At 39.8% G+C, this 20,224-nt stretch overlaps 2 protein-coding genes and 1 pseudogene across 2 annotated transcripts in view; all 3 read right to left on the bottom strand.

The window, feature by feature from the left end:
• ADHFE1 (alcohol dehydrogenase iron containing 1) overlaps window positions 1–3,327 on the bottom strand; it is a 55,592-nt gene extending 52,265 nt beyond the window's left edge. The window contains exon 1 of the mRNA XM_077166904.1: window positions 3,246–3,327. Within this exon, the coding sequence (XP_077023019.1) occupies window positions 3,246–3,304 (59 nt within the window). The 5' untranslated portion in view covers window positions 3,305–3,327. The remainder of the gene's footprint in view (window positions 1–3,245) is intronic.
• Window positions 3,328–4,838: 1,511 nt separating this feature from the next.
• On the bottom strand, window positions 4,839–6,545 carry RRS1 (regulator of ribosome synthesis 1). Its single transcript, XM_077166905.1, has one exon. It carries the CDS (start codon window positions 6,416–6,418, stop codon window positions 5,321–5,323), a length of 1,098 nt encoding a protein of 365 aa, XP_077023020.1. The 5' UTR covers window positions 6,419–6,545; the 3' UTR covers window positions 4,839–5,320.
• On the bottom strand, window positions 6,459–16,558 carry LOC143686797 (actin-histidine N-methyltransferase-like; annotated as a pseudogene).
• Between the last annotated feature and the right edge of the window lie 3,666 nt (window positions 16,559–20,224).

Genomic DNA, 20,224 nt, shown 5'->3' with positions numbered 1-20,224 from the left:
CAAACTTTAAAATCTGTACTATAACTACTTGTTAAAATGTACTTGGAGATTTATTGCTTTTTTGTATATATGTTATATTTTATATGTTATAAAATATATGCTTTATGTTATAAAGCTTAATTTTTTTTCAAATTGAAAAAAGTTGCCTTCCCAGTGAATGTGGTAGGCTGAATAATGGCCCCCCAAATATCCAGGCCGTAATTCCTGGAACCATTGAATGTCACCTTATATAGCTAAAGAGAATTTGCAGATATGGTCAAATTAAGGATCTTGAGATGGGGACAGTATCCTGTATTATCTGGGTGGCCCTAAATACAATCACAGACGAGGGAGGCAAAGGGAGAAGACCCAGAAGAAGGTAAACTGAAGCAAGATGCTACTTTGCTGGCTTCAGAGATGGAGGAAGGAGCCATGAGCCAAGGAATTCAAACAATGTAGACCTGCCCCTTGATTTTGGCCCAGTGAAACTGATTTTGGACTTCTGAACCCCAGAACTGTAAGAGAATCAATGTGTGTTGTTCTAAGCCACCAAGTTTGTAGTAATTTATTACCTTAGCCTTGGGAAACCAGTACAGTGAAGTCTTCTCTGACCATCTTCTCCAAAATTATACTGCTTGCCCAATATCCCATCTACCTTCCCTGCTTTATTTTCTTCTTAATATGTACCAGCATTTAATAGACTCTAAATTTTACTTGTTTGTTGTTCCCCCGCCCCCCAATGCACATATAAACTCCACAATGGCTGGGATATTAGCGTGTTTTGTCCCTTGCTCTACCCCTAAGAGGCACTGCCTCCCTTTCGCCTCTCTGGTCATGCCTCTGGATCCTCTAAAGCTGTTTCCTTTTCCCCTATTCAATCTGTAAATCGCAAATCGTTTGCAAATTTCTACACCTAAGGAGGCTGGGCAGGTGAAGCAAACGGTGTAGTGTGTATGCTACCTGGGGTGAGTGGAGGGCCATGGGCTGAAGTCTATCAGGAAATGGGGGTACAGGTCTGTCCAAAGGAGGCAGCTGCCACCTCAGCCCCAGCAGACTTTTTTTCAGACTGAAATGTGGGCCCAAAGACTCCATTTCCCAATTTCTCCAGGTTTTTATGTGAATCCTATAAATTTTTAAATGTTGACCCATTTTTTAAAAAGAAAGACATCATGCAGAACAAAGCACCATTTCGCTACTTCTGCTCTAACAGGGCTGCTCCTTGGGACTTCTGTCCTCAACGCTTTTTCCTTCCAGGTTGACAGTTTTGCAAGACCTTTATCACCACACCTGGAGGTGTGTACACCTCTTTGAACCTGGATGAGGTCCTGAGATGCTCTTGCGCTCCAGAACAACACATGCAGCTACCTACTGGGGGTCTTCATCTGGTCTTGTCAGAGGCATATCTAGCTGGAAATGTCCAAGACTGATGTTATACTCTTCCTACTAAAGCTAACAATCCTACAGACCCTGTCTTTGTAAATACCCCTGATGTTTACCCCAACACTGAACCCAGAAACCTCAGCTCCTCCCTCTGCCTCAACATCCCCCAATTAGATATTGATTGATATCTAATCAATCAATACAGAACCTGTTATTCCAGCCAACTGCATATTTCTTACAACCACCTCTCAATCAATTGCCTCTACCTTGGTACCTGAAGCCATCATTTTAGTGAGGCACTAAAAAATGATCTCTCAGCGTTTTCTCTCCACTTCACTGTAGCCAGAATGCTTGAACAATTCTAATCATGCCACACTTGCTTCTCATGCAACAATACCAAAAAACTGTTCTGCATTACTGGTTTCAAGAAATATCATGTTGTTTACTGTGTGATGATATTGTGATCCATTGATGTATATACCATTTATGGAATGTTTGTATGCTAAGATTTATCAATAAAAATATTTTTTTAAAAAGAAATATTGTGTTGCTTGATAAAAATAATTCTATGAGAACACAAGTTTAGAATAGTTCAAACACAGCTTAACATTTCTGCGGGATTTCTCAGAGCCTTTCATGTCCTGATGCTAATGTATATCCTGAGTCTCTGTAAGGGAAACACAAGAGAGGGCAGTCTCTCCAACTTCTTTTGGCATGGAATTTTTTTTTTCATGGCACATCTCAAGATATCAGTGTTTCACTGTGAGAACTACTGTTTTCATAGCTTTCTATTAACTATAGGACACAATTCCTAAGCATAGGCTGTGAAGCTGGAATGTGTGGTTTCAAATGAGGGGTGTGTCACTTGCTAAGCTATATATTGTGGTGGAAATTATTTTTCTTTATTTCTTTATCTAATATATGAGGAGAATAATGCCATATTTCATAGGATTGTTACAACTTTCGTAGTGTATATAAAGTATGCAGGGCAGTGCTGGCACACAGTAGGTGACCAGTAGTGTAGGCCATTTTTTGCTTATGGTTTTTTTCCACCTGTCTTCTCTATCCTCATCTCATCTTAGGAAGGTAGGCCCAGCCCTTACCTACTTCTAGATCTTGGCACTACAAGTTCTTTTCCATTTCTAGATTCCTGGTGCTGCTCTTTTTCTGCTAGAAATTCCTCTTTAGTCCTTCTTTCCCCCTATTTATCTTCAACCTTTAGCTCAAACGTGTCCATGTTTTTCCAGGCCTGGTGCACTTGTACAATCAACAAGCATTTATTGAGTGGCTTCTATGTATCAGGCCTCTCTGGAGGGGGCATCAGATACATATTATTTAATTTCCTTATTTAACCATTTGTCCTATTATTCAATGCCCCTCCTTCCTGTGCAGGCCTGAGGAGTGGACGCCTTGTCATTTCCAGTACCCACCCCCACCTCGCTCCATTTGCTGTGCTCCATAGACCTAAATTAAACCTGCTCCACCATCTGATCCCATAGAACTTTTCCATCCCAGAGCCTTCTATTTTTGTGTCCTCAGCACCTAGAATAGTTTCTGTTATATAATATACACCCAATAAATGTATTGATTGAATAAATGAACTTGATTAGGTCACTGTGCCAAGCTCCCCGCTGCCTGAAGTAGGGCGAGACAATGTTCTCTCTGGGCCCGAGTTTTCTTAATGGTAGGACAAGCAGGGCAAAACTGCCCCACCGCGCACCGTGACCACATTGTCACGCCCGGGCCCGCTGGGGCAGCCTCTGCCCCAAGTTCTCCAAACTAGACGCGGGAAGAACGCACCGAGCAGGACCGGGCGCCGCCGGGGGGCGGGCCGCGGCTGGATCCTCCCGGCCCCTGCCCGCCCGCCCACCGGGCCCGGTACTCACGCTGCGCTCTGCAGGTGCCTCAGCAAGTGCGCGACCCGGGCTCTGCCAGCGGCGGCCATGGCTGCGCAGTCCTGCTCCGGTCCCTCCCCGCCCCCGCCGCTGGCCAATCCCCGGCCCGCCGCCCGCCCCCTCAGCCACACCCTCCTTCTCGCGTTCTGCACAGGTCACCTGGACAAGCTGCTGCTCCTCAGTGGCGCAGAGCCGTTCCCACGAGGAGTAAAAGTCACAACTGCTCCAGCTGCAAAGTCCTACGACCCAGTTTTGAAATTGCTGTAGAAGATAACTGCTCTTTCTATAAGGCAACTGGGAACTTTCTACTGCCCTATTTTTCACACTGGAGGCTCGCGCAAAAGGGACAGGAACAAGGGTACTGTTTCTACTCTGAATCCTTTAAAATACTCTGCCTTCTTTAAGTATTTTCGGAGTTAAATTATTAACACACTGCATTTATACTGTTTTAACAATAAACAGGAGCCCAGCAAAAAACCCGAGAGAACTTTTTCAGGGCCAGTGCTGAATCCCACTGGCTAAATCAAGAAAGCCTAAAAAGAAAAATCCTGTAACAACTCCAAAACACTAAACAAAAAAATCTCAAGAGTTGGGATTCAAAATGTGTTAAATGCTGTGAACTGCTTGGGTTGATGTAGTTCATGGTATTATCATTGGTTTCATTAACCTGGAGACATCAGTTAACTAAAACTCTGGAATATACCACATCCTGGCTTAGCAGCACCATTCACAGCTACCATGTACTAGTGGAAAGACCGATTAATGATGGCCCCAAGTTCTCCAAAGTAGCACCGGGCTCAAGTTTAAACAGAAAGTACCCGAAGATGGCAATATCTGCATCTTTAATAAACTTAGTATACATCAGCAATGATACCTGAATTAATGTTTTAATAAATAGAAACTTCTAAAAGTAGCCTTATAAAAAAGAGACAATATTGAAAAAGTGAAAAACAAAATCTATTTCCAATTTTAATCTCCTATCAAATTGTCAGACCAAAAAGAGCAGGGTCTTTCAACTCTCCAGCAGGACAGGCTCTCTAAATTCTACATCTATCACGAACCCTTTTCAGGAGATATTTTTAACAGACGAGATTAGGAAGAGACTGATGGGCAGGAAAGAGCCCTAGGACAGCCATAAACATTTAACTTTTGAACAAAATCAGCTCAGGCTTTGATCCAGAAGATATTAACGGTCCAAGTAAGGATTTTGTGGGTCTCTTCCTTTCCAAAACAGATCTTACTGAGAGTCAAGTTTGGGGGGGGGGGGGTGAGGGAACATAAATGCTGAAACAAATTTAAATATTTTCTGCATCAATGAGAATTACCATGATTATTTAGTGAGACCCAAGTTTATCATTTACATCAAATTAACCCGTGTTGAAAAGCATGAAATGTACATTTGAAATAGCGTTATATTACATCTTCAAATATCATCTGATACCAAAAGTGAGTTTTTCTAACTAAAGTGGTTTCTCTGAAACCATGATAATTTAGCTGCTTTATATCTTTTAGAAAGTAAATAAAACACTCTGTACCTGGTATCCATGTCACTGGACTTCACTTAAGATTTCTACCAATAATTGCAAAGTTATAAGCACTTTTATTAAATAATCTTTTCAATAGTTAGCTGTAAGTACAGTTGTGAAAATGTAATCTTTCCTGTTCTCCCCTGCTTTGGTAAACACACAAATTTGTTACAAAAATAATGCAAAAATGTATAAATTAATTCATTGTGAGTCTCTGAAATATGACCAACTCTCCCTCACCCATATTCAAAGTCAAAAAGAAAAAAGGTGGCTATTTAAAAACAGAAACTCGTTCCTGGTTTCCATCAAGTTCTTCCCCTAATTTTTCATCTCCAGCTAAAAAGTCTCGGTTGTGGGAAAAACAATTTGTAGAGTCCAACACTTACTTTCTTGAGGTGAGGTCAGTCCTGTCCCTTCAACCCCAAGCTCGGTGAAGATAGTGGCCACCTTCTTCTATACCCCCTGCTCTATCTAGAATTTAACATTTAGTAATTTAGTATGTGTTTTCCGGTTTACAGAGCAAGTCCGAGGGTGCCTCTATTATTTCCTCCTCTTTCCTCCTTGGTGCTGCCCCCCTTTTCTCTTACCACCCAAGCCAGGCGGCCCGGAATGCATCTTGCCCCCCAAGCCCCCTTTCCTCTTCCCTCCCTGGCTGGGCGGGCCCCCTTTCCTCTTGCCCCCAGGACCCTGTCGGCCCCCCTTTCTCTTGCCCTTTTGGTTCATTTTTCTCCTTTTGGCGGCTTCCTCCTGGTCCTCCTCCCTCATTTGCTTATTGGTGGCCCTTGTTACGTCCAGCTGAGGCTTCTTGCTGTTCATGACTCGCAATAGCTCTAACTGGTTTTTCTTCTCGGCTGCAAAGTCCCCAAAGAGGGGTTGAAACTTTCTCTTCTTACCGGAGCCCCGGGGCGCCTTCTCCTTGGGTAGGCGCTCCTGGAAGCGCCCCACAGAGGCGGTTGAGACCTTGGCCACCTGCATGGCGCGACCCAGCTCCTCCTTGCTCTGATGTCCAGTAGGGTGCAAGCCGGCCGCGCTGGGCAGTTGCGTCTTGTGCGCGCGGGCCAGGTTACGCAGCCGATTCAGCTCGTTCTTGGCCACCCGTTCCTTTTTGGCCTGAATCCGCTTGGCGAACTGATCCTCCAAAGGGTCGGCACCGCCGGGCACCTCGATCAGCCACTCCTTGGTGTCGTCGCGGGCGCGCTGGTAACCCCAGCGACGCCGCCACTGGCCGCTCACCTCGTCCCACACCAGATTTGTCTTCTTCTTGGGGCGGATGCCCTTGAGGCGCGCGAACTGCTGCCAGCGTGTAAGCGGCCGCGGCCGGGGCACCGGCTTCTCGCGCGGCAGGCGGGTGGTAGGATCGGGCAGCCGTGCCACCACAGCTTCCTCCACGCGCTCCGTGGGCAGCTGCCACAGCTGGTTGATGAGCAGCTGAGTGTTGTCTCGCGCTAGGGCCCGTAGTTCGGCCTCCAGCGTGGGTCCCACGCGCCGCAGACACGTAGGAGGGTTCCGGTCGGAGGCCAGCAGGTTACCCAGATCGAACTCCAGCTCCAGTTCCTTGTGCACCGTGATGCGCTGCAGTTTCTCTGCCTCATCCCGTTCCGCCTTTGCCAGCAGCTCCTCCACGCTTTGACCGTCCATAGCTCGGGCTCGTTTAACGTGCTCAGAACTACAGTTCAAGTTACTTTTCCGGCAGTGTCAGTTCTAAGCCGGGTAACGAAGCCACGTGCTGACGCTCAGACCCTCGATCCGGAAGAGAATGATTCACTTCCGGAGCCTCCGGAACCGACTCTCTGTCTACATTACCTTTTCTCCATAGGCCGGCAGGGGGCGGTGTTGGAAAGCCTGTGGGTTTAGAAGCCCCCCCCCTACCTCGGGCGTGCACCCGGATGTAGGCGGAGCTAGCGCGAAGAGCCCAGACTACAAGTTCCAGGGCCTGATTGAGGTCGAGGTTCCCAGAATGCAGCGGGGCCAGGAGGCGGGGCAGTTCCAGGGACGAATTATTGGGGTCGCAGCTTTAGGGGGTTTCCGGAGCCCCTGTGTTTCAAATTCACTGTACATGCCTTGTGAAGTTGTTTAGTGAAGCATCCCTAGTTGGGCTACAGAAATGATTTCACCACGGCCCTAATGGTGGGACCTAATGTGTGGGCGGGGAAAGGCATGTCCCAGACAAACGTGAAGTTGAGTGCTGGAGAAGGATCTGTTTGGTTTGGGAGCGAGCGAGTGTTGGTGCTTCAGAGGCCTGAAATCATGATCTCTCTTGGTCCGGGGCAAGACGAGCGTCGGGCACTGCAATTAGATTACTTGTGCGCTTATCCCGACTGAGCCATCTAAGGACATTTTAATCTTAGGCAATTTAACTTTCCTGGGCCTGTTTAAAAATATACAAAATGTAGAAAATAATAGTACCTATGGCTTGGGGCTTTTGTAAAGATGAGGGCGTTAATATACCCCAAGGGGGAGTTAGAATAGGGCCTGGGACGAAAGAGTGCTCAGTAACTGTTAGTTAAATTAATACCAGTTACTCTATTATGTTCATAACAGCTCTTTCACTTTCATAACAGCTAAATTGAAGACACCAGGTTCTTGAGTCAGACTGCTTAAGTCAGATGTGGGTTTACCATTTACTGTACCTACCTTGCACAGGTTATTTAGAGGAGTCAAATAGGTTGATAAATAGGAAACAGTTCTGGTACTTAGTAAGCACTCATGTTAGCTCTTGTTGGTATTAATCATATGCCAGTGATGAAACTCAGGTGAAATGACTTGTGCGAGGTCATGTACCTACGAAATGTGGGGGCAAGAGGTGTCTTAACCCAGCGTTAAGACTGCGGTGTCTACCAGGCTCTTGATACTCTGGTCTGCTCATCAGCAGCATAGCTTCACCTGGGAGCTTTGAGAGGCAGACTCGCAGGCCTGCCCCAGATGTACAGAATCAGAACCTTCGGTTTAACAAGCTCTCCAGGTGATCAGTATGTACATTCACGTTTAGGAGGCATTGCTGATTGTGGGGTTTACAGGTTTTGTTTTCCTTGATCAGGGGATTGGAAATAATGAAGTAGGGGTTATGCTGGAAGATTAGGCAGTAGAAATTAATATAAAAAGTTTAAGAGATAGACCTATAGCCTGGGGCCATATCCTCTCCTGTCTTGGAACAAAAGAGCTCCAGGCTCTGCAGTTTGCCTGCACCCTAATTCTGATTGTGTACTCAAGTTAGTCTCAGGCTCACTATCTTCAGCTGTTCTTGGTTCACTGATTTACCAAACATTTATGGAGCACATTTCATGCACCAGACATTGTATTAGACCCTCCTTTCTTCCTCTAATCTAAAATAATTGTAGTAGTTGCTGGGGTTTTTCTGAACCTGTGCCTTAGTGCTCATCACTAAGTCTTTACTACCAGTCACCTTAGGAGGCCAAGGTTAGGCCAAAGGCCATATTAGATAACTGCCTTGAATCTAAAAGCTTTTGTGGTTTGCCAGAGAAGAAGGTTGGAATGTTGATACAACTCCTGGTGCTGGCTTGGTTTATGATTCATTCATTTAGTTAGCAAACATCTAACTGAACAGCTACCATGTAACAGACACTAGATACAAGGTGGGTTGAGACCTTCTGGAACACCAGGAAAGAACACAGGTAATGAGAATTTTACAAAATAGTGTGATTGAGCTTCCAATAGATTGTGCACCTATGTAGGTTTTAGCTCCTCCATCAATCTCCTGGATTAAGAAGGAGGTGGACAGGTATTGAATAGTGTGAATCCTCACTGGATAAATGTTATTTGGTTAGGATTATACAGATGAACACTTAATTGTTCTTTAATTGTTTTATGTTTATTGGTTTTTCACAGTCCGAGAGTATTTTAATTTCCTTGTTGGTTGGAGACTGATATTTACTTTCACTTTGCTGAACTTAGTACTGGATACATAATAGGTACTCAATACATGATTGCTTGAAAGAAAAAAACGTTACAGATTTCTCTAAATTAAAAAGGTATTCCTGTTGGCTGTGTTAGATTCAGGGTAAGCAAAAGTAGTGAAGAATGGGGTTTGAATGAAAAATAAAATAAAATTGAGCCAAGTGGGTAAGTGATGGACCCCAGGCATTTGTATCATTCTCATGTTAGGCAAGACTGTGCAGTGTCAAGAAAAAAGAAAGCCTGCCAGGTATGTGCAGGCATGTGGATATGTTTAAACAGTCTGGCAAATGGCTGTACATGCTGTCTTTTCTCTTTGTTTTCTTTTTCTTCTTTTGGCCCACAGATCCCAAATCTGGTCCTCAGATCTCACTTCTTTTCTCTTAATACCTGCTCTGTGTGCCATTTCATCCACTTGCATGATGTCAGCTGCTGCTTTTGTGCAGATGGTTCTCAGTAGTACAGATTTGATCCTTTCCGTCCACTCGGCTCTTCCACCATACTGTGTCTAAAACTAAATAATATATCATCTTCCCTCAAATTTATTTCTTCTTTCATTCCATTCATCCATCCATCCACCCACCCACTCTTTTTTCAACAAATGTTTGTTGAAGTTCCTTGAAGCCTGGAGCACTGTGTCAGGCGATGAGAAATCCGGTGTTAATAAAAACAGGCTCAACTGATGTTATCATCATTCCAGTCTAGTAACTGGGACTTGAAACTATAAAGTCATTCTTGACTTTTCTTTTTCCATTTCCAAATCCAATCATTCTAAAAGTCCAGCTGAATTTGTCTCTGTATTCCATCCCCCCCATCAGGATTGGACTGGATCTCTTCCTTTGTTTCTCCAGATCCTGTCTCTACTCTGTTCTGTACCCCTGACTTCCACTGGGTTTGGCCAGTGGGAAGCTTTGCAAAGCATCAGAGGATGTGAAGAGAGTGAGGTCAGGGTACAAATGCCCCCAGCCCTCTGCAGATTGCCTTGGGGTGGCTGGTGCCTCTAAAAGGTCACAGCTTTCTTTGGGCAGCCTTCTTGCCAGCCTAGGATTGCTTATATCTCTCTGCCCTTTAAGGATTACTCTTTGTGGGTCTCCTTAAACCTTGCGCCTGTCTTTATAAATATTTCCTTTGCTAGTATGTCTTAAATTACCCAGTTTGGTGGCAATTTATGACCCTGCCAGGAACCTGAGGAGTATCCCAGGAACACCCTAACAGGTTTCTTGTCTCCATTCTCTCTTCAGGTCAGTCCTTAAGATTTGTTCCACAGATCTGACCAAACCACCTTTCTCCTCCCTTGTCTAGCTAACACACAATGCTTGTTCTTGGACTTGGCAAGGCTGTTCATGATCAGACCCAACAACTCTTTGCTTGTGTGTCCTGATATTTTTCCTTATGCTTGTCCAAATATTTCTTCCCCAATTTTCTTTCCCATCTTACCTGTCTTTCCAGAGCATTAAGAAAGGTAAAAATGAGACACAGAATAAAAAAAGCAGCATTGTATTCTTGTAGCAACTATTGAGAAATTTTTCATTGACAAAAGTGAACCTGTGGGATGCTTCTTCCTCCCCAGGGACAAGAAGGTTCAAGATCGAGGGCAAGTAATTCCTTTCATGCTCCCTCAAAACACAGTTACTTTGGTCAGTAAAATTTTTGTATGAAATTTCTTTCTTCATTTTTTTGATACTGCATTATCTTAGATTTGCTTTCCAGTCGTTTCTCAGTTGCCTCTTTTTGGCAGCGGAAATTGTCAGGGGATTGACTCAACCATTCTTTAATTCTGCTGAGAACATAGTTATTTTGAGTATTTTTGTCTATGAAATTCATTGTGCCAGTAATTTGATAAAATAGCAAAAAAATGGCCCTTAAAGTACGTGCATTATTTCTACATGGTTCATTTTTACTAATTTATAATTTTGATTTGAAAGTACTTGAAGGGAAAATTTAATTTTGAAAACTTCTCAATCATAGACATTGTAAGAGTTATGTATTCATGTACTTCAGTTTTCATCAGAAACCTGTACTAAAAGTCCGTGATTTTATTTTAAAAAGGGACAAAGACGATATAGCATTAAGAGTTGTGCAGTTAGTGTAGAAGCAGGCAAAATAATGTCTAAACATTGTATGTTTGCCTGCAAAGAACTTTGGATTTCAGAATCGTAAGATTGATGGTAGTCTTTTAGAACTGATTTAAGTTGTTTCACTCTCTGTAAAATTTTCAGCAGTAATTGTTTTCAAAAATTGTTTAAATTTTTTTTGAAATGTAACTTAAACATTTCAAAACTGTTAAATTTGCCAATATTATCGTTATCTGTAAGGCAGGCAAGCATGAAATATCATCACCAAGCCCTGAGGTAATAAGATTGTTGTTAGACTTCAGATTTTTACTTCCATAAGGAAGTCAATATGTGAAGGAAATATTGATGTGAAAAGGGAAAATAAAGTTCATGAATTTTAGGGATAATTGCACTCAAAGAATCAATAACAGAAAATTTAGATTCATAGATTAAACTTATTAGTTTTCTATTATATTTTAATTTATGACAGTAGAAGTGTAATGAGCAAGAAATATTTTTGTGTTTTTCTTAATAAATAAAATTGGGACAATTTTTGAGGTAGGTTTTAAAGTAGATTTACTCAGCTGGACCACTTAGCCCTGAGTAATTTTTCTGTAGGGAAAGCATACACCCTTTAAGATGACTTTGCAGTTATAGACCATGCGTGAGTATATATTAATCTTTTCTACATGAGGTACTTGTCAACCGAAATTTTCTTCTTCTAAATTTCTCGCATGAGCAATATTAAGTGTACACAAGAAAGTTACTGCCATTAGTTCTTGGTCCCTCAGCCTAGAGTTGTTTCCAAACAATTTTTTTAGATTGTATCTATGAAAAATATTGATAGAAAAACTAAAAATATGAATACATATAAGTCTTGTACCTATGCTTTTATTTTTTAGATGTTTTTACTTGCCAGAAGGAAGCTAGCAAAGCAAAGAACCTCTCAGTGGCAAGTAGGTGTCACTGCTTCCTTATCAGCATCCCTTGAGTCTCAATATAGCTCCCAGAGTTGCTTGTTAATGCGGAAGATCTAGTTGTTAGTGGCTTATTTACTTTCTTTCCCCCAAGGCCTAAGTATGACTTGTTATTTAAGATGTATAAATGCAGTTCTTGGCCTTTTCCAATATTTATTTCCCTTGCCTCATTATCCAAAATAGTATGACTATTTGGCTGGGGAAGCTGACTTGTTGTAGTGGGTCCCAGGTTCCCTTTTCAGGAAAGCCTGTGGATTTCAAGGGAAATTCAGTTTAGTTCTCAGGCTTCAATTTATTCATCTGGTATATGAAGGGGTTTCACTAGGCAGCCTTCATGAATTATCTCTGTTATCTTTTTCTTTTGTTAAAAACCTGTGCTCTTCAGGTGCCTAAGAATTGTTTTCTTATAATATACTTTCTTTTATGGTTGTTGATTAAAGTTTTTCTTCAGTATATCGCATTTTACAAACCTCCCCCTCTTCCTGAGTCACCTCACTCATTTCCTCGGCTGGTTGTATGACTCCACATGGTGAAACAGCTCCTTGTGTTCGCAAGGAGATTATGACTTCACAAGTGTCAATCAGTTTTTAATTATATAAAGGCTGCTTATTGTGTAATGTTGATTATTTATAATTCTTTTGTTTTTTCTTTGCTTATCATTAAACTTCTTCAAGAATTGGAAGGTATGGTAGAGAATGAGCTGGGAATAAATCTATTTTAATATTTGTTGTTCTGGAAAAATATTTCATAGGGAAGAAAATGGAAGATACATTTATAAATTATTTATATAAATATTTTTATTTATAATATTAAGTCTGAGAATTAAGTGTGGATTGACTTTGTGTCTTTCCTGGCCCAAGATCTAGAAATGGTGATATTCTTTGACTGTTACTTATAGAAAAAGTTTTAAAGAAAACTTCAAAGTTAACCTATCCAAATAATAAAGTTGGGGCAGTTTTATGCCTCCCACTTTAGTACTGTTTCAGAGAAAGTTAGTGAAGGAGTTTATTTAATACAAGGAAAGTAGAATAAAATATAATGACATAGCTGGCACATTTGCAATCACCATTCTGAAAATGAGTGTTGGTAATTTCTTGTCTGGTAACCTGAGGACATACTGCACAAGGGATCATCACCCCACCTGAAAAATGGACTGACATTACTTCTCAGTTTTAGAGTTCTGTGAATCAAAGAGAAGAAATAATTCAGGTTTACTTTTATAGAGAATATTAGTGGAGTAGTCAGGAGACAAGTTCTGGTTCCATCTCTACCACTACATTCTTAGGCATGGCTTTGGTAAGTAAGTAAGGCATGGCTTACTTACTTTTTTTGGTAAGTCACTTCATCTGTCTATGAGTCAGTTTCCTCATCTGTGAAGTGAGTCTCTCTAGCTTCTCTATAGGGTTTTTCCAGTTCCTTGTAGCATTCTGTGCTTTAGCTAGAATAGCCTCAGGAGAAAAGGGTGGCTGATGGTGAACTGTAACTCCTAGTCAGGGTTGTTCTTTTTTTTTTTTTAATTGTGGGTTTACAGAACAATCGTGTGTAAAATGCAAGATTCCCATACGTAATCTTATTATTAACACACTGCATGGACATGATACATTTGTTATGTACCATGAAACACATTAAAAAAATTTTTGATGAAAACCCAATTTTAAAAACTTTTAATCATGTTTTCCTTTTAATAAAAGGGTTGTTAATCAAAAGTATAGCTTTGAAAATCTCTGGCTTCTTGTAAAAACCAGAAAAGCCAGGGTGCTACCTCGCTTTCAACACCACCACATAAAGCTATGGGTCACTTGTTTGTTTTCAAGCTCCTCATTACCAATGGTGGTAATCAAATGCACCACTTTAAAATTAGAGCCAACAGTTAAAATTAGGAGGATGATGCAATATCCTACTTTAATTTGAAGAGAAAGGACAAGTTCTTACTACAGTAAAATAAAACACAAAATGTAAAAAAATCTTTAGAAATCACTAAGAATATGTGTGTATATATATTTATATAATTAGGATTATCATCAATATTTAGAATTATTTTAAAAAGGATTATCATCAACATTTCAAATTAACAAAAAAAGGTTGCCACCTTACCTTTCTTTTGCTACTAGGGTGTTTTTTGTTTTTTTTAAGGGAAAAACTAAAAATAAAAAGATTTTACCTAGAAACTCTAAAGTTTCTTAACCCAATCTCATTTTCTGCTGTGCAACGTCCTCATTCATGCTGAATTTCCAGAGTCCTGCCATCGACTCTCGTTGTCAGGAGGCAGAGAAAACTTTAGTTTTGGTCATCAAAATGACAGGCCAGCAAAAGCACAACAGATAGAGGAACTGAATTCTTCCCCAGAAGAAAATACATTTGCCCACAATAGGTCTGCAGAATCTTCCAAAGGCACCTCTTCCCGCTATGGTGGTTGTGGTGGTGTTGAACCTGCATGTTTTACCTTGAAGCAAGAGGGCAATCTTTTTTTTTTTTTTTTAACTTTTTTATTGTGTAATATAACATATATATACAAAGCAAAGAAATAAAAAGGCAGTAGTTTTCAAAGCACTCTTCAACATGTAGCTACAGGACAGTCCCACAGTTTGTCGTGGCCTACCACATGATCAAAAGGCAATCTTAATCAAAAATGGAATCTAGATTTTTAAAATAACTTTAAAAAACCATTTTTATATAAAGCAACAAAAACATGTCTTCCTCTCTGCAGAAAGAAAAATGTTAATGAGGAAACAAAGTGATGTAAATGGACTATTTATAAACTTTTGCTTAACTGAATTTCCCAACAGATCAGGTGTCATCTTAGAGCTATTCCTTAACTTTATCAGTTCTTTTTGAAGAAGATTTCTTTGGCATCTCCACTCACTCTTTACTTTCTTCCTGTTTTAAATTTTCTTTTTCTAACTTGGTCCCGTGGGCAATAGAACATTCGCCATTTACGAGCCCATTTTCTATGTTACTCTCCTTGTATTTGGGAAGTGGGGCCTTTTCCTCCATCTGTTTGCAGAAGTATTCCTGACTGACAGCTGCATTTTTAACTGCTTTTTCCAAAATTTCCTTTTCACCTATGTGCAATTTGATGGCCGTGGTTGCGCAAATGGAAAGGTCATGGTTTTTCAAGAAAGACATCTTCCTCAATAGTCATTTTGTATGTTTTTAAAACAAGCAATGCCTTATCTTCAAGAAATATCCAAAGTTTGACTTCATTGTTCCAGCTAACTGGAAGTTCAGTTACACAAGATGAAGATTCTATCAATAGCATTTTCTCCTACCAAATGTTCTTTCAATGCACACAGAAGACTCAGAGAAATGCCAGGAGTTGGGCAGAGATGGGTGGCTCTGTAAAATGCAATGCAAAGACACCAGAAGTTGGGATGCCAATGTAAGCCAAGACCTTGGCTTTCCTTACGTAGAGTTTGTCACTTTTACTCACTCCAAGCTTTGTTTTCACTCTGTTGTGTGAATTACTGTAAAAGAAAAAAAACATTGTGGATCACAAACTGCATTTGACTGAGTACCATAAAAAATGTAAATCTGCTCCCAAGCCCTAAAGTCTTACAGAGCCACAAACTCATGGCGGTTGTCCTCTAGGTTGTAGCCAGTGGTGACCACTCTGTTGGTGTGATTACACATGTCCCCTTAAAGAATCAGTGCCAGTGTTACTGGGAACTGTCATCTGTGGGGATTTGGTTTTGTCACGACATAACAGCAGAGACTGGCCACCTGTTGTCCTCATAAGTGAAAGAATCTTTCAAGGGCTATTTGTTGACATGAGGGTAGGTCTGGTTAGTTTTGTTTTTATATTGGCTGAAGATATCATGTATATCTTGTGTTGACTGAAGATTCCAAACTTCATCTTCTTCAAAGTAGAGTGGAGTATTGTATTCACTGGGGAGCGTCTGAATATAGGGCTGCCAGAGTTAGGGTTGGCTCACTCACACAGCAGATGAAAGGCCAGTGTGATATTTCCCATGGCTTGAAGAATTCCATCTTGAGAATATAAGGGCCCTGTTTTAGTTTGTAAGCTGTGGAATGGAATGGCTTTTAAAAAGGGAATTTATCAAGTTGCAAGTTTATAGTTCTAAGTCTGTGAAAATGTCCAAATTAAGGCATCCAGGGATAGATACCTTAACTCCAAAGAAAGGGCTGATGAAGTTTCGGGTTTCTCTTTCAGATTTTGGAGGGCACATGGCAATATTAGCTAGCTTTCTCTCCTCCTTTTATAAGGCTTCCCTGGGGACGTTTCCTTCTGCATCTCTGAAGGCCTTTGCCTGTAGGGGGCTCTGTCAGCACTTTGAGCTCTTTCCAAAATTGTTCCTGCTTAAAGGGCTCCAGTAAGCAACCTCACCTTGAATGGATGGAGACACATCTCCATGGAAACCATTTAATCAAAAGTTATCACCCTTAATTGTGTGGGTCACATCTCTATGGAAACAGTCAAAATGATCTCATCCAGCAATGTTGAATGAATATTTAAGAACATGGCTTTTATGGGATCCATGACAGTTTCAAACCAGTACAGGCCCCAACATTGAACTTTTGGCAGATTCAACAGTCATTAGTAATTTTCGTGGAACCCATAAAAATAATTCTGCCTTGATATCTCTTCTTGGTCTCAAACCAAAGCCCTCCTCTTTGAAGTTAACCATTTTAAAACCCTTAACAGGAGCTCCATTTTCAGCGGCCCATTTCATTTGATCAGGAAAATAAGTAACAGAAAGACCTTTTGGCTTTTTTCGTATTTTCTCAACTAGAGACTGGATCTGCACCTACTCCTCCTATTCTTTTTCCTGAGTCAGGTGTAGATTACTGCACTCTGCCTGCTTCCCCCTGCACATAGTGGTGGCGCCTCAGGCACCGATGGTGGCTTGATGGGAGAGTCAGGGTGGCAGCCCACAAAGCACGTTTTAGTAATTGTGCTATTTGACTGTAGTCCAGGGTTAATCTTAGGGTTCACTGTTTGTGTTGTGTTGTTCCATGGATTTCTTTTTTTAAAATTTTACTCTGATAACAAATATGCAACCTAACATTCCCCTTTAACCACATTCAAATGTATAATTTAGTGCTGTTAATTACATTCACAGTGTTGTGCTACCATCACCACTGTCTATGACCAAAACTTTTCTATCATCCCAAATAGAAATTCTTTATATTTTAAGTCCTAATTCCCTATTTCTACCCCCACCCCATCCCCTGGTGACTTATATTCTAGATTCTGACACTTTGAGTTTGCGTATTCTAATTAGTTCATATTAGTTGAGACCATATATATTTGTCCTTTTCGTGTCTGACTTATGTCACTCAACATGATTTCTTAGTCTTTTATTCATGGTGTTGCATGTGTCAGAACTTTATTCCATTTTATGGTTGAATAATATTCCATTGAGTGTCTATAACCACATTTTATTTATCAGTTAATTGGTTGATGGCCATTTGGGTTGCTTCCATCTTCTGGTAATCATGAATAATGCCACTATCAGTGTCAGTGAAAATATCTGTTTGAGTCTCTGCTTTCATTTATTTGAGGTATATACTTAGAAGTGGGATTGCTGGTTCATATGGTGATTATATGCTCAATTTTTCTGTGAAACTGTCAAATTGTCTTCCATAGCCACTGTACCATTTTACATTCCCACCATCCATGAATGAGTATTCCTAATTGTCCATATCCTCTCCAACACTAGTAATTTTCTGTTTTTTTATATAGTAGCTTTTGTAGTGGATGTGAGATTGCTATTTCATTGTGATTTTGATTCAATCTCATGTAATTACTGATTCAATCTCTTTACTTGTTGTTGGTCTGTTGAGATCTTCTCCTCTGTGTCAATGTAGGTCCTTTGTGTGTTTCTAACAATTTATTCATTTCATTTAGGTTATCTAATTTGTTGGCATACAGTTGTTCATTGTATTCTTTTACAATCCTTTTTGTTTCTGTGGTGTAAGTAGTAATGTCCCCGTCTCATTTCTGATTTTATTTGCCTGCATCCTCTCTTTCTTTTTCTTTGTCAGTCTAGCTAAAAGTGTGTAAATTTTCAAAGAACTAAATTTTGGTTTCATTGATTGTGTTTATTGTTTTATTTTTAATTCTCTATTGAATTTATCTTTGCTCTAATCTTTGTTATTTCTTTTCTTCTTCCTTTGGGTTTAGTTTGCTCTTCTTTTTCTAGATCCTCTGATTGTAAGATGTCTGATTTGAGCTCTTTCTTTTTTTTGATGCATGCATTTACAGCTATAAAATTTCCATCTTAGCACTGCCTTTGCTGTGTCCTATAAGTTTTGGAATATTATGTTTTCATTTTCTTTTGCCTCAAGATAGTTCCTAATCTTCTTTGTGATTTTTTTTTTACCCACTGGTTGAATAAGACTATGTGGTTTAATTTCCACATATTTGTGAATTTTCCAGTTCTCTATTATTGATTTCTGGCTTCATTCTGTTGTTTCAGAGAAGATATGTTGTATGATTTCAATATTTTTAAATCAGCAAGACTTGTTTTCTGATTTAGTATATGATCTAGCTTAGGGAATGATCCATGTGACCTAGGGAAGAATGTATATTCTCCTGCTGTTACGTAACGTGTTCTATATAAGTCAGGTAGATCTAGTGGGTTTATAGTATTGTTCCAACTTGTATTTCCTTATTGATCTTCTGTCTAGATGTCCTATCCATTATTGAAAATAGTGTATTGAAGTCTCCTGCTATTAATGTAGAACTGTCTATTTCTCCCTTCAAATTTTGCTTCATATTTTGAGATTCTGAGGTGCATATATATTTATAATTTTTATATCTTATTATGGAATTGATCCTTTAATCAGTATATTGTGACCTTCTTTGTTTCTTGCAAACAGGCTTTGACTTAAAGCCCATGTTATCTGACATTAGTATAGCTATTCCAGTTCTCTTTTGTTTACTATGTGTGTGATATATATCACTTTCAGTCTGTGTTTTTAAATTTAAAAGCAAGTCACTTGTAAATGTCATATAATTGGGTTATGCTTTTTTCCTCCTCCATTCTGACTGTCTTTGCCTTTTGCCTGGAGAGTTTAACCTATTGATGTTTAAAGTAACTCCTGATAATGCAGGACTTTCTTCTGCCACTTTGCTACATGTTTGTATGTCTTATGCATTTTTTATCCTTTAATTCTTTCATTAGTGCCTACTTTCATATTCTTTTTTTTTTTTTATTAGACTGTTTGAGTCCCTTCTACTTTCTTTCTGTATATATTTTTCATATATTTTCTTTGTGGTTACCATAGGGTTTAAATTGAATATCCTAAATCTATAGTAATCATGCTTGATTTTATAACAACTTAATTTCAATATGCATATTGTTCCCCTGCACCTCCATCCTTCACCTTTTTTATTCTACTTGTTACAGATGATATCTTTATACCTTGTATGTCTAAAAATGTAGATTTGTCATTACTTTTTATGCATTTGCATTTTAAAACCTGTAAGAAGTAAAGTGCGAAATTACATACCAAAAGGTACAATGCGATTATACTGTCATTTATAATTACCCATATGGCCACCTTTACCTGAGGTCTTTGCTTCTTTATGCTGCTTTGATCCACTGTCTAGTGTCCTTTCTTTTCAGTGTGATAAACTCCCTTCAGCATTGCTTATAGAGTAGGTCTGGTAGCGATGGACTCCATTACCTTTTGTTTATTTGGGCATGTCTTAATTGCTCCCTCTTTTTTTTATTAAAGAAGTTGTAAGTTTTCAGAAATGTCATGCATAATATACAGAGTTCTCATATACCATCCTATTATTTGTTTTTCTCTCAATTAAAATGCTTTATTACTGAAAAATGCTAACCATCATGTGAGGTTTTAGTGAGTCATAATCTTTTTGCTGGTGAATGGTCTTCCCTCACTCTTGATGGCTGCTGACTGATCAGGGTGGTGGTTGCTGAAGGTTGGAGTAGCTTTCACAACTTCTTAAAATAAGACAACAATGAAGTTTACTGCTTTGATAAATTCTTCCTTTCACAAAAGATTTCTCTGCAGCATATGATGCTGTTTGATAGCACTTTTTTTCTTCAAAGCAGTTTTATTCATACACCATACAATCCAATCCAAAGTGTTCAGTCATCTAATCACAGAGCTGTGTTTTTATCATCACAGTCAACTTTAGAACATTTTCATTGCTAAAAACAAACAAACAAACAAAAAAACCAAACAACCCTATGCCCCTTATACCCTCCTATTATTGATGTTTAGTTTTTTGCTTTTGTTTTTATTTTTGTTTTTGTTTTGTGCATAGTCCGGGAATCAAACCTGGGTCTCCTGTGACAGTTAGTTTAGATGTGGTAACTTTGTCACCACTGATGAAAGAACATTAAGATATTATTAACTATAGACCATAGTTTGCCTTAGGTGTATTTTTTCACATATATCTCCCTATTATTAACACCTTGTGTTATGGTATGAAATTGTTATATACTCCAGAAAAGCTGTGTTCTTTTAATCCAATCTTGTGGGTTCAGGCTTATTATTGGTGGGCT

This window comes from Tamandua tetradactyla, chromosome 6, assembly GCF_023851605.1.
Source record: "Tamandua tetradactyla isolate mTamTet1 chromosome 6, mTamTet1.pri, whole genome shotgun sequence".
In the NCBI taxonomy this organism is placed as follows: Eukaryota; Metazoa; Chordata; class Mammalia; order Pilosa; family Myrmecophagidae; genus Tamandua; species Tamandua tetradactyla.
Note: the sequence above shows the minus strand (reverse complement) of the source record. Positions and strands in the feature narration are given on the sequence as shown.

Excerpts from the sequence above, each read along its gene's own strand:
- RRS1 (XM_077166905.1), bottom strand. The coding sequence starts at position 6,418 with ATGGACGGTCAAAGCGTGGAGGAGCTGCTGGCAAAGGCGGAACGGGAT.